The following is a 14,821-nucleotide window of genomic DNA, read 5'->3' on the forward strand; positions in this document are numbered from 1 at the left end:
GGCATGTACCCTGGCTGGGAATCGAACCTGGGACACTCACACCTTCCATTTTCTTACGCCATTCTAGACAACCAGACACGGCTATTTCTCAGGAGGATGACCTCTGGGCTCCACCTTGCCCTTCACGTTGCAATCCCCCGGCTCTTGTCCCTTCAGGCCGCCAGTTTCCCACCTTCCCATTTCCCTCCAATCTCAGCGTCTTGTTAAGTGACAATTTCTTTCTCTTTCTCTCCTGTCTGAGATTGGGAAATTACTTTCTCTAATCCTGGCCCCATTGGTAGTTTTAAGGCTAAGAATTTTAGCAGCCTCTGTGCCTGGGAAATTGTCTTCAGCTAGAATTGCTGTGAAGATACTGTTTCTGTGTATACGTACATGTGTACATGTACATATGAGACATATATGTACATGTGTACATGTACGTATATGTACCTATGTACATATACATAGGTATATATTTCCTTTTAATGTCCTGATAACCATTCCCTCTGGCTTGACTTTTAGCAAGCACCATTTTCCAGACACTGGTATGTCTGTGTGTTGGCCTGTGTCACGTCTTTGCACGTCTAATTCCCTTATCGTGTCGTCCTAGGTACTACTTTCCCATTCCAAATGCAATTAAAAGTCCCCTTCGGGTGTTCCGAGTCTTAATCATTCTGCGTGGGGAGCGTTCCCAAGGCTCGGAAGGCCCTTCTGGGCCCCCTCCGAGGGGAAGCCTCTCTCTGAGGAGGCAGCGAGGGCCGGACCGGTCAGAGGGACAGTCCCTCACTCAGAAATCACCCTCTCCCCTGTGCAGGGCCGCTCCACGCAGCCAGTTCTCACTGGCAGTGGGGCAGTGGGGCGTGGAGCATGGAGCGGGCTTGGGGAAGCAGCCAGGCCGTGCCTGGGAAAGCGCTGCTGCCCTGGACTCACCTGGTGACCCGAGGCAATGGCAAGCTTTCACCCGTCCAATGGGGATAATAATACCTCCCTCATGGTTTTACTGGGAACGTGCAGAATTCCTTTCACCCCGAATGGTGGCAGGGTGGCGATCACCATCCTCCGTGGTCCTTGGATGCACAGGGGCTGAGCTCCGAGTCAGCCTCACGTCGCAGGGCCCACCCTCCTCAGCCCTAACGTTTAGGTGGGAAAGGGGCTGTGCTGTGCTCCTTCCCAGGCAGAAGACCAAGGCAAACATCCCGGCTGGCGGCCCAGCCTCCCAAAAAGAGAAAACAGCCCCCTCGGCGGGGTTCCAAACGCTGCCTCCAGTCACGCCCCTTCCCCTGGAGGCCCCTCTGTGCCCTGTGGGTGGGGGTCCTTTTCCAGAGCCCATCCCCCAGCTCTTCCAGGCCCTGGATGACACTCCTTCGCTCTCAGTGGACACCACCTGCAGGGACCAATGTTCTTCCAAGGACAACGATAACCACCATAAAACTCTTAATTCACTGGGGAAATGAAAGGTACGGGATCAGAGAACATTACTGTGGGGCCTACACACTTTCCAGCCCAAGAGATGCCGCTGCTTATCTGAAGAGTTTTATTAGGCTTGTTGAACAACAACAAAGAGCTGATCGATGGTATGACGGTATTGATAACACCCAGTGATGATGACTCTGCATTTGTAATAACGTTAATATTGGGAACGGTGCCAAACAGGCGCACGTGTCTCGGGCTCCCTCCTGTGACCCTCCTTGACAGACATCATCAATCACCGATTCCTCTTTTTCCTGATCTATCATGCAGCTTCAGAATCTCAGTGATGACTTCAAGGCCATGACCAACGTGCAGGAGATGACAAACGAGGGGAAACTGACTCAGCTTCCCGTTGCCGTAATTTAAATGAGCCCTTCACACGCACTGTCGCCGTAACCTTCACCTGTGACACACTTCCCAGGATTCACAGTGTGTGTGATCCTTCACACGTGAGAAAACTGGGGTGCCAGGTGGTCAAGGCAATTGATCACTATCACACGAGCAGTGAGCGTTGGACCCCGATTTGCTCTTAGACAGCCCTGGAGGGACTAGTATTCTGTTTGTTCCTTCTGTGTGCCGGGCTCTTACCGACTTGAACTCCTCTAACCTTCCAAATTCTGCCAACGTGTGGAATTGCTCTTCCCAATTTTCAGATAAGGGAAGGGGGCTTCCTTCCCGAGGAAGGAAATGACGTGTGGAAGGCCCCTGTCCGTAGTCAGGGGGTTGGATTTGAACCCACATCTCTCTGAATCCACAGCAGGCTCCTGTCCTTCACACACAGCCCCGTGGCTCAGCCTTCTGCTCCCAGAGAACACCGGCAGGGCAGGGCCCGGCACAAGGGACTAGAGGACGGGTATTAAAGACGGCATTGCCTGGACCTTTCTTACTTCAGTGCTCCACATCCAGAGAAAAGAGTAAGAAAGCCCTGTCACCACACCCCATGGGAATATTCTGCAGCTATTATAAATGGTTAATAGGACGCCCATGTGGAAACACGCTCAAGTGTTTACCAAACGACGTTAAGAGAATGTACGTATACTGATCACTTGTCTCTGGGCGTGCGTCCCCAGCAGAGGTGGGGCAGTGGGAGCTGGAAACAGATCTATTTGTAAAAATATCTTCGCCCTGGCTGGCATAGCTCAGTGGATTGAGTGTGGGCTGCGAACCAAAGTGTCGCAGGTTCGATTCCCAGCCAGGGCACATGCCTGGGTTGCAGGCCATGACCCCAGCAACTGCACATTGATGTTTCCCTCTCTCTCTCTCTCTCTCCCCGCCTTCCCTTCTCTCTAAAAGTGAATAAATAAAAAAAATCTTAAAAAAAACATCTTCAGCAACTTGGGGAAGGGGAAACACCTTCTCCATTTTCGTAAACACCCCCCTTTTGTGAGTGACGCATAGCAGATGCCACCAGAGTACTCCTAGGTTGGATGAAGGACTTAAAATTGAAAAACAAAACCAGGCTACCCAAATCCCCACTCAGCCACTCACCAGCGCTATGACCTTTCGCAGTTACTTCTCCGTGCCTCAGTTCCCTCGCCTGCAAAGGAGAACTTAGAAAAAGCCCCTATCCCACGGGGCCGTTGCATTTTAAAAAGGTTCTCTGCAAAGCGCCTAGCTGTGGTATCGGGCCCGTAGTGCTCAGTAAGTGTTGGCTATTCCTTTCAGTTCTGCACCCGGGACGGATTTCTCTCCCGGCACATTATTTGTTTTTCTGTCTCACCTGAGTAGGCAGTGCCCGACTGGAGCGCGGTGGAGACCCGGCACATGGGGAAGGCGTGCAGTGGGTGCTCGTGGAACGAATAATGAAAAAGTGGGCAAAGCAGATCTGGTGGGAGCCGACGGGACCCCACAGCCAGGTCTCTCGGACTTGGATGCCTCGGCATCTGTCCAGCTGCACCTGCCTGACCGTGGCCGCTGGACCAGATCTCTTTACAAAATGCCAGGGGTATGGCAGGACTTGCTGCTTTCCCGAAACTGGGGGTGCAGGACACACTCCTGATGCCGGCTCAGCTCTTGCGCCCCATTCTCGTCTCTAGTCCCCTCACCATAGTGCATTGACTGAGGGAGGCCATGCTCCCAATGTGAGGAAACAGCCTGCCACCCCCCAGCAGACGGCGGACACAGCTTGTGAAATGGACCACCCAGTCTCTGGACAAGCCAACAGCCTCAGGGCTGTGACTGCATCACGCCACAGGCCTGTCCCCAGCCCCAGTCTGGGTAACCACCACAAGGACACTCAATCAGCAGGCTCGGCCTCCCAGACGAAGGGTGAGTGTACTTAATCAGAGGGCCACCCCCACTTGGCAGCCTCCAGCTGCGGACCCCCCGGGGCCCGCAAGCCGGCCACCATTCAGCACAGCCTGGTGATGCTGGGAGGTGATGGGAAGCAGAGGCTGCAATTTGACAACTCAAATCTAATGACAACAGCTGTTTTGTGGTCACCGGGATCCTCCTCTCCCAAGTGTTGCCAGGCAAGCATCTGGAGGCAGCCCCACGCCTGGGCCACCGTGCTCCGCCTGCCCCTTCCTTCAATGACAAGAGCCACCTGGGTCAGCCCTGACCACAGGCCTCCTGACAAGGACCCAGAGTTCACAGGGATAAATGGACTTGTTTTGGCAAAGCTGGGTGACTGTGACTGCTCATTCTTTGTACTGCCTAATTTTGTCTCTCGGAAGACAAGCACACTGAAACTCCTCACTCATTCTATTCAACAGTATTTCCGATGGCCTTCTGGGCTTCGGGCAAAGGCTCCAGGCCTCCGAAGGATGGGGGAGCTGCAGGTTTTGAAGCAATGTTATAGATGAATGCATTTGTGACAGCTCAGCTGTCTCACACATGTTGGATGATAGGAACACCGGGGACATCTTAGACCCCAGGTCTAAACGGAGGAAGGAACCTTGGTGTGTCATCCTCAGTGAGCACTCACGAGGCAGGGACTTACCGTGGAAGCCCTGTGCATGGGCTCTGGGCACTGAGTTGCAGGTTCTGCTCAGCCATGACCGGCTGAGTGGCGCAGAGGCGCTCTGAGGCTTTGTCGCCGGGAGGGATGGCTTCTATCCCGACCCCCTTCCTGAGACCCTCGGATCCTTCCCGGGGCTCTCACAGGCCTCGCACACCCTGCCTCATCAGTGCACCTCCTTGGAGCTGTAGTTGACCACGGCCCACCGCTCTCCGCCACCAGCCCGTGAGTGCTGTCTCAGGGAGGGGGCCACCTTTTTGCCACAGTGATGGGCCATGCCTGGCACGCTGCCAGAAAAATAGAGTGGGCTCAATGAAAGTGTCCTGACCAATCGATAGATTGAGATGTGATCGAGTGAGTGAACAAAGGAAGAGATGACGGCAGAAAGGCAAGCAGCTGCTGAACCAAGATGCATGAGCCAGGGAAACAGTGTTAGGTAGACCCACAAGGATAGGGCGCAGCTGGGTACCACGTGGTTCCAGTACGACAATGAGCACTAACTGGGTACTTTGTGTCCCTCGACCTTCCGCTAAACCCTTTGCATGAATTATCCTCACACTAAACCCTACAAGGTGAAGACACTACTTTTGGCAGAGTGGATTAAGGACCCAGTGCTGGATGCTGGGCCTCCCATCAAGGCAAGAAAGACATGGTCCAATTCCTATCAATATCCTCATTCCACATTCTTACTTGAAAGGCGCAGAATTCTGCCACAAAGCACCTGGAGTCTAGACCCAGACCACCCAAGTTCATGTCTTGCTTCTGCCACTTGGCAGATGAGGGAAAGCTGGGCAACAGACTCCACTTCCTCCCACCCTCTGCGCCTGGCTCTCTTACAGGTATGGTGCTCGTGCACGCGGGCCGCCGCAAAGACTAGTTAGGTCAGGACAGGTGTGGCCAGCACGGCACTGAGTGCAGCAAGCACTGCATTAAACGGTGGCCTTGGGAACACTCCTGTATGTGGCCCAACCCATAAATGGTTTCCTTGTGCCACTGTCAGGAGGGGGCGGCTGGTACTTTCATCACACCTTTGCAGGTACGGTCTCCTTACTCTTCCTGAGTGAGACTCAGAGAACTGCAGGACCTGGGGACCAGGTGGGCCCTACTGACCCCAGGGTGAAGGTCACCATTCTACTGATGATGATGATGAGAGGGGCTGAGGGAGGAAGGAAGTTCAGCATATATTCACCTGAGTTACATGTAGCTAAAAGACATTAGAAAGAATTTATTGAAGATCTCACTGTTGGCAACAAGCCTCGGATAGACCCCAAAGTCCCAGATTCCTCTGTGGGGTCAGCTAAGGACATACAGTGTGGGACTCCTTTATCTGCCTGAGAAGCAGCACCTTCAGATGATTTAAACCCTGCCTCTCAGGGTCCCTGACAGAGGAAACACCCAGCAGTGCAGAGCGGCCTTCCGATAGAACAGCGCCACAGGCCCTCCACCGCCAGGTCCTGCTCCCCGCCTCCACTGCGGCCCCACCCCCACGGTGGGGCAGGTCTGAATGCAGAGCCTGCAGATTTGAGACGACATAGCCACAGCTATCTTGACTGGAGAAATCGCCTGCTGACCCCTCCCACCCACCCCGCCCCAGGTAGACTCTGGTTTGCCTCTGAGACCAGCCTGGTTTGGGGGCGTCAAAATGGAGAGGGTACTGCCATGAGGAAGTGGGGCCGAGCCTGACTCTGGCTCTGGCTACGGTGGGATTCGACTCCGGAGCTTCTCGGCTGAATAATGAAGGTGTCTTCTCCCTCCGCCCAGGAGGAGGACCTGGACATTCTCAGATTCCATCCTTTCGGAGGCTCCTGGTACAGCAGAGTGGCCGGTCAGCTGCTCCAAGACCTGACGCCCAGCTAGCTCTCTCCCCTGTCCGTCCTGGCTTCTCCCTTCGTGTCCCACATCACTGAACTGCTTGGGAATTCCAGCCCCTCCTCCCTCCTCCTTTTCCGTCTGATAGAAATGGCCCTCCTGCCCTTTCCCCTAGTTTGCCTTTATTCATTCGCCCACACCCAGCTCAGGCATCATCTCCCCCAGAAAGCCATCCATGATGCTCCTGAGATGGGTCTGTTTTGTATTTCCATAATTCCACCTGGAAACTTCTATCCCTGTATAGACTGTTCTCTGTGGACAGACCAGACCCTCCCAGCAGTGAGTTTCCTGATGGCCAGTGCCATGGCCTTGAGTCTGCAGCACCTCCCAGCACCTGGCCCATGGCAGTGAGCGCGGGACTTGAAAACACTGTTCCGAATCACTCTTAGTGTAAAGAAGAGAAAGTCTGGCCAAAGCATTTCAGCATGTCAACACACATGAACATAGTCCCAAACCCAAAACTGAATTCACTAACCTGCAGAGCACTTAAGGATGGGGAAAGGAGAGTACAAACTTTGGGATGGAGGAGGGAGGAGCAGTGGTCCCTGGAGAAGCGAACACCACCCAGGACAATAAAGGAACTCAGCGCTCAGAGGCAAAGCATGGACCGCGGCTGCCTCCCGATGGGTGATTCTGGAGCACAGGGCTGGCTCTAGGGAGGAAGCCACACCCTTACCCCCAATGGGACACCTTCAATTCCACTAAAAACCGTTGTGATGTATGTTACCCTATTAGACCAGGTTCAGAGGCTATCGGTATTATGTAGGTAGAGAATGTTTGCCTAACATTTAATTTTTTTAAATGAAAACTGACTGTAGATCTGTACCAGAAAACCTGTTACATGGCACACAGAGGGTCCCTGAGAAGCCTTAGAAACCCATGTCTGTGTGACAGCACGGCTTGGACTTTCTTCAGGGACTGTCTCTGGGGGGCACCGTGAGTCTCCTCGGGGGTGACCGGTTGCTGGGTAGAGACGCAGGGGTCATGAACTCCATAAGAGCACATTACAAACTTGAGACAACCAAAAGGGGCACAGCACCAAGGCATTTTGGGACAAACGTGGCCAGCCTTTGAATGACTAATTCCAAGAGTGGTACAAATGTACAAAGGAGGCTCAACCCCCACAAAGTCTACATTTGATGCTTGTTAATTAACTTCCTTCCTCCATTGACCACACACACACACACACACACACACACACACACACACATCATGTTATAAGACATACTTATTGGGCTACATTAACTCCTTGGTTGAAGAAACATATAAACCTCTAAAGGACTCTTCAAACTCACCAGGAGATACAATCATCGCACTGGTCTTACCCTGAGGTAGTTGAGAGTAAAGTTCGTTAGCCCCATCCTGGTGATGTTTTTGGACAGCTGATCCAGGACCTGAGGATCTTGTGCCTAAACAGGAAAACAAATTACGTGTATTTATCCCTGCAGAGGATCTCAAGAAGGTCTCAGGCTATGCTACAGCTACTGCGAAATGCAATCTTGACCCTGGTAATTTCTCCAGGAGGGCCAGGATGCTGGAGACAATTTAACTTGCATTTTAAGATACTTGCTTATAAATGCTTAAGGACACCTGTAGGTCCCCAGGGCGAGACCTATGGCCAAAGAGAACCAGATGGAGTTGGATGTGTTTGTAGATCTCAGGAGAAACAACCTCACTTGCCCTGTGAGAGGCCTGTGGCTTCAGAGGAGGGGGGGTTCAGACCTGCCAGGACACCCCTGGGTCTCCAGGATTTACCAGACAGGGTGTGGCCTCCTCCTCCGGGAGAGCCCTGCCTCAGAGTGAGCTTTGGGTTCCTACCCAGACAGTGTTGTTTCAACACGCGCAGCTGAGGACCAGATTTAAAAACTTTGGCCCTGGCTGGCGTAGCTCAGTGGATTGAGCTCGGGCTGCGAACCAGTGTCACAGGTTCAATTCCCAGTCGGGGCACATGCCTGGGTTGCAGTCCATGACCCCCAGCAACCGCACATTAATGTTTCTCCCTCCCTCTCTCTAAAAATAAATAAATAAAATCTTTAAAAAAATAAAAATAAAAATAAAAACTTTGCAGCTGCCCTGGTGCACGTATATATGTAACATTGATGCATAAAATAAATATACATATTATATTTAAGAATTTGAACGTTTCTCCTGATTAAGCTGAGGCTAGAAATAGATGTCCTCCATAATTTCCATCCCACAGGACTGGAAGGGCGATCGCTACATTTTCCAAAACATCAGCCACTTGCAAAAGAGGGATGTAACTAACATTCCACAGGCCCCCTCAAATGTTCTGTTTGGCTAGAAAAAAAATGAGAATTCTTTCTGGATATTATTTGAAGATGAATCTCTTGGTTGATGCTCGTCCTTTCTGTCTTCTTTCTTTCTCAACTGGTATGCGGGAACTGGAGCTAAACAGAGGGAGACCTAAATAAATGTCCCTTTACTCCCTGTCTGCATTCAAGAGACTATCTAGGTTCTACTAACGCTTTTCTGAAGAATTTCCTCACAGTGACACAGTCCATGGGCACTATATGTGTATGTATATATATAGAAAAAATAAAATGTAGGAGACTATAGCATGCATCACTTTTCACATCACTTTGTGGAAAGGGGGTCCTCTCTGGACGTGTGGCCAGTAGCTACTGAACCTCCCTGTGCCAGGAAGAGCTGGGTCTGTGCAGAGATGCATTGAGTAGTCGCGCTCAGCCTCAAGGAGCTTACATTATAGTCGGACGATAGGAGAATATAGTAAATACATGGAAGGGTGCGGTCGCTGCTGCTATAAACCAACAGCCATACTTGCAGAGGACCTACTATGTGCCAGGCACCGTTCCACGTTCTTTAGATGCATCAACTCTTAGTCCTCAAACCAGTCCTCTAAGGCAGGCTCTATGACTATACTGATTTCATAGATGAAGGGCTGAGAGCACAGAGAGGTCAATGTCACTTGACCAAGGTCGCACAGGAGCAAGGACACAAACTTACCTGATCTCCTTTCAGGACCCAGGCTTATGCCCACCGCCCTCAGTCTGTCTTGAGAATAGTAAGACTGGCTACTCCAGACGGCTTCAAGGAGAGTGGAGGACATGAACTGGGCTTTGAAAACTGGGGAAGACTTGGGTCATGCGGAGGCCGGAGCAGTGGAGCAGGAGAGGGAGGGCGTGGGAGTGGCCACAGAAGGAAGCACAAGGGCAGAGACTGGGTTCATCGGCCTGGAGGGCAGGGCTGGGGACAAAGGCCGGGAGACGTGGCCTGGGGTTGGGTCGTGAGGGGGCATCTGGCCTGTCATCCAGGTTTTGGAGACAGAACCAGCTGAGTTGAAATCTTGACGTTGCCACTTTCAGACTGAAAAACACTGGCCAACTGATTCAACTACCCTGAGCCTCAGTTTCCCCCCTTCTAAAACAGGAATAAGGAATAATAACTCCCTCCTCTAAGTTACTGTGGGGATTCACCATCACAGGCATAAAGTGTTTAGGACAAGGCCTGGCACAGAAAGGACCCAGCACATGCCAACTGCTGTTCTCTTACTCTCTCTTCATTTAGACTGGGTCTTACACATCAGGCTCATTCATTCTGATTTTCCTCCCAAGCTCTTTCACAGAAAGTGCCATATCGTGAGTGAAAGGGAAGGGGCTTATGGAAACCGATGCCTTGTGACTTCTTCGGAGATTGCCCTGACTAGTTCCCACCAAGTCTCCCCTTTGCACCGCGTGTCCAGACTGGCATCGAGTGCACTCTCGCACTCAGTTGGTGTTCAGTGAATGTTCAGTGATTTACACCCGAGGGAAGCCCAGAGCACCCCAAATATTCCAGCTCAGTCCAGCACTGGTTGGAAGGGGTCAGCTCCATTCGACACGGATCTGAGGTCCGTGGGCCTCATGTCCCCTCAGACGGTTCCAATCAAAACTGGAAACTGTTTTCCTTACTTCTCGTCTTATTTCTTTTCCCAGTTACGTAGAACCAGTTTATTAGCCCAGGCAGAGCGGTACTGCATAATGACTGAATGGAATTAGAGAAAAGCACAGTTTATTGTGGTAACCTCAGTTTAGAGTTTAAAATAATAACAGTATCGAAACGAAACAGGACAGGCTCTGAACGCACCACACTGGAAACAGAGGAGGAGAAAAGGGGCCGGTGGATGATAATGGTTGGGGGAAACCTCAACATGTGGCATTAATTAGGTAAAGTGTGAAGACTGCCGGAGTTCTCTCGCAGAGAAACTGTGCTTTTCCTCCTGGAATCAAATGAGGGGTCACAGGAAGGAACGTGAAAGAGAAAGGAAATTACTTACGTGCATGGCTAGGATGCTTCTTGGGACGAGCTCTCTGTATTGTCTAATGGTAAAGTGCCACGTTTTTATTCTCATGAGATCATCGAAGGTGAACTCCAAGATGAGCCTGCCTTCTGTACACACCTAGAAGCGACAAACGACACACCCATGGGTTGTGCACGCCGTGAACGCCACATTTCTCTACATCACACATCAGCCACTCAACGTGGTCTCCCCGACTGTCCTCGGGTAGCTCTGGATCTCGACAAAATGGGACGCAGGTGGCTTCTCCACGGCATCCTGAGACAGGCACAAGCCCAAGGATCGGTGGGTTCAAAAGACAGTGCAGCTGCTTATGATCTAGTCATCACCATGTTAGCTATGACTGGACCTGTGAGTCTCCATTTCGTCACCTGTAAATAGGCTCACGAACCCCATCTTCCAGCCACATTATGTCCAAAAGGCATGGCCCAGGGTTTGGACCCCACAAAACGGCATCCTCCTACCAACTTCTTTTTTTTTTCAGTTGCATGAATCTTAGACGATGGGAGCTTGCACTCTTGTTCTAATTTTAGTTGCTCCTACTCTCGGAGAGCATATCTAATTATTCATGCTGAAGTGCGGCGTATGGTGAGATGATCCAACCAGAGGGTCTCACTTCCGAGGACAATGCTTAACTCTAGGCAGCGGGTATCGGTTACTGTGACAAGGGGAAATTCGAAACCGACTCAGAGTACATTCCTGACATCACACCATATCAGCAATGACAGATTCTGATTGCATAAAGGGCCAGCCTTTGGGGTTGGTGGCAAATTTATCTTTCTGAGAAAAATACGTGTTATTAATAAAAAAGAGTTTCTGAGGCTCCTTTCCTTGGTAGACAGATTAGTGATGGGGGAGCTTTTTATTTTTATTTATTTATCTTTTGATAGGGAAGCTTTGTAATCTTCTTTTGATATTCAAATCATGTTTAGCATGGCGTTCCTATTTTTTTTTAAATATTTTATTTATTTATTTTTAGAGAGGGAAGGGAGGGAGAGAGAGAGAGAAACATCAATGTGCGGTTGCTGGGGGTTATGGCCTGCAACCCAGGAATGTACCCTGGCTGGGAATCGAACCTGGGACACTTTGGTTCCCAGCCCACGCTCAATCCACTGAGCTACGCCAGCCAGGGCTGGCATTCCTATTTTATTTACCTTTCTTTTCACTATTAGTGACTTTTAAATGTGAGAAAACACTAGGCAATCTCACACCCCTGAGTCTATGTCAGCTCTAAGACGGGCGGTGGTGGTCACACACTGGTCCAGTTTAAGTCATCATGACCCATGACTCAGTCCATGCTGGCCTTAGAGATGCAGTCAGTACAAAAATAGTGGGTGGAGGCTCTGGTGCCAGAAATGACTGGGTTCGAATCCTGTCTCTGCTTTTCACTCATTTTTAAACTTGGGGACCATCACATTCCCAAGTTTTAGTGTCCGCATTTGTAAAATGAGAATAAAGATATCCTCAGACAGGGCTGTTGGAAAAATACACAAAAGGACATTTTGTATATAGATTTTCTAGCAGTGCACCCACTCGGTGACAGGTGGACAATAAATAACGGCTCTAGAGAGAAAAGAAATGCAAGTGGAGAGCACAGGACCCCGGGTGGGCAGAGCTGTCCGAGGCCGAGGGGTTCGGGAGAGGCGCCTCGGGGGCTCTGCTGGGGGCGTGACCTCCACCTGAACTCTGAGATCCCTGCCCATCTCCGACGCCACCAGATCAGCTCCAGTTGTATTTGTTGGACTACACTGGGCTTCTGACCAAAAATTTTCCAAGAAATATTTCCTATGGTAAAAACAAAACAAAGCAAAACAAAACTTTGGAAATCACTGCACTGCACAACTAAAAAGGAAAAAACCACAATGATTAACTCAGTACAGATATGATCATTTCTGAAACTATAGTCCATGAAGATAATTGGCAATTTATAGCAGCCTTTTATGAAATATGAATACTCACTTTCTCTCTGGGAATTTAATGCAAAAAGCTACCATAGTGAGCTCCATTTATGTCCTAGGCACTGGGCAAGGTGCTTTCGGTTGACTCTAATTTAAGGCAGTCTTTTCTTTAAGCAAGCTGCAGACACCAGTGCAGGAGCATTAGTGCAGCGTGGGGACAGGGTGCTGCCTAAGAAAGATGCTGTCAGTGCCTGCCATTTTCACTTTGTCAAAGGTCTCAGAAGCCCTGGAAGATCATTATTGATACTCTGGGCGAAGACCCCTAACTCAATTCCAATGAGCAGAACGTGTAGGTAATTTCCAGCATTTGGGCACCTGGCCCCCCGACTCCGCAGCTGAGTGGTCTTCAGAGCCCTGTTTCGGATCTTAGCTGTGACCGTTGAGCACCCCGACGTGGGGGGATTCTAGTGGCCCCAGACCCCTCCTCCAGAGCATCTCAGCGTTGGACTTAATTCACCAAGGTTTTCTACAGAGTTCCATGGAGATGAAGCCACACAACTTCCCCCGGGCTGTTAGCATGACAGAAGCCACCTGCAGCGAACACTTTCACAAAAGGGAGGTGACCAGAGCCGGCAAATGACAGGGAAATGCCTGGACAACAAGGACAGGAATACTTGGATGTTATACTCCTGCGTTGGTTTAAGAGAGAGACGATTATTGTATGTTTAAATGAGTATTCCCTAGTTAAATGTCATGCTTTTAAATGATCTGACCTATTTGTTCTGTGTTTGTGAGCCACCAGCCCAGGGCAGAGGGAGGCTCCGGTTTACCTCTCCTGGACTAGACTGTCATAATAATGGGAAGGCCCGGATCTGGTCCTTCTGGTCAGTTACTGGGTTGGAGCGCCTGAGAAGTCGAGTGCCACTGGGTCCTTTGTGTTCTGTGAGGCAGCCCACCGGCTGAGGACACTTCTGGCAGTCCAACTGTCGTGGGGGCTACAGAAGAGAAAGTGGTGACTACCCTTGGGCTCCTCCTTTCTTAGCGAAAACCAAGGAGTCGCCTTCGTCCGGGGTGGATCGTGTGCAATGGCACAGACCTTAGAATCAAACCTGAGTCGCCTGCGTCGGATGCTCTCCTACACGAAGGATGGAGGAGAGTCAGGTCGCTGCTGGTCCTCCCCAAGGAATGATGCCCGCAGCCTCCTCCCAAGCCTTCCCACCCCCGGCCTCCATTTTGGAAGTTACAGGGGATAGAAGTCTGTGTGATTTATTTTAAATGTAATAATCGGCAAGTGGAATATTCTCTTTCTCTCTCTCCATCTATATATCTCTCTATATACTTCATATTTCTTGTTTGGAAATGGTAGAAAATGGGCATTCCTGATACAGGGGAATGAATTTTCTCTCTTCCAAAAAAAATTCTCTGCATTCCTCTTAATCAATACAATTAATGTGGCTTTTATCTAAAGTTACCCCCATCCCCCCGACTTTTTGGAAAAAGCTGCCTTTCACTTGGAATCCAAAATCAAAAGGGTCCCCAATTAAGAAAACATTTTCTGTTGTGCTGAATTCATGTTACCTTACTATGTGCTCTGACATTTTGTTTCTGTGGTAACCAAAATCAGCTGATTAGTTGGCATGGCAACAGAAAAGATGTAATCCCAGCAGACACACTCTAATCAATGCCCCCAGCACAGATGGTCTCGGGAGGATCAACAAGAAAGAGGCTGGCAGGCCTTCCGCCTGTCACGTGCTAGCTCGCGACTAGGCCAGGGACGAGGGAACGAAAAAAGAACATTTCTCAAACTCACTGGTAGCTGTTTAACCCTTTTCTCTCTTGGACTGATTGTGAAGCAATATGGACCATGTAGTTACCTACACCACACTATTCCCATAGAACTCTCGTGAAACAAAAGGTGCTTTTTAGGCATGAGTCTTTATTTCATTGTCTTGGTCTTTGTGCCCGCAACAGTATGCATAGAATAGCATTGTTGTTATTATATTATTATTATTGTTGTTGTTAGTTACTACAGCACTAGTTTATTATAAAAGGATACAGCCCAGGGACAGCCCGATGGAGGGGACGAACAGGGCGAGAGCACTGGGGAGGGGCGAGGGGCTGCTGTACCTCTCCGAGAGCTCACTCCCCGCAGACCCTCTAGGGGTTCACCAACGGGGAGGCACTGAACAGTGCCTTTGGATTTAAGAGCTGCATAAAGCCCGTGGTGTTCTACTCAGAGATGCTGTACGAGTAAACGCACACAGACTCACACACATGCGTATATTAGAGCAATAAGGTCACCGATGTTATAACCAGTTGGTTAGTCACAGT

The 14,821-nt window shown here is 50.2% G+C and overlaps 1 protein-coding gene across 12 annotated transcripts in view; it reads right to left on the bottom strand.

The window, feature by feature from the left end:
* Positions 1–14,821, bottom strand: part of LDB2 (LIM domain binding 2) — a 341,339-nt gene that overhangs the window by 50,899 nt on the left and 275,619 nt on the right. For all 12 annotated transcript variants that reach the window (XM_036018977.1, XM_036018972.1, XM_036019011.1 and 9 more), the window contains exons 4-5: positions 10,572–10,694; positions 7,603–7,686 (exon numbers count right to left, since the gene is read on the bottom strand). In XM_036018977.1, coding sequence (XP_035874870.1) covers positions 7,603–7,686; positions 10,572–10,694 — 207 coding nt within the window. The remainder of the gene's footprint in view (positions 1–7,602; positions 7,687–10,571; positions 10,695–14,821) is intronic.

This window comes from Phyllostomus discolor, chromosome 1 (assembly GCF_004126475.2).
Source record: "Phyllostomus discolor isolate MPI-MPIP mPhyDis1 chromosome 1, mPhyDis1.pri.v3, whole genome shotgun sequence".
In the NCBI taxonomy this organism is placed as follows: domain Eukaryota; kingdom Metazoa; phylum Chordata; class Mammalia; order Chiroptera; family Phyllostomidae; genus Phyllostomus; species Phyllostomus discolor.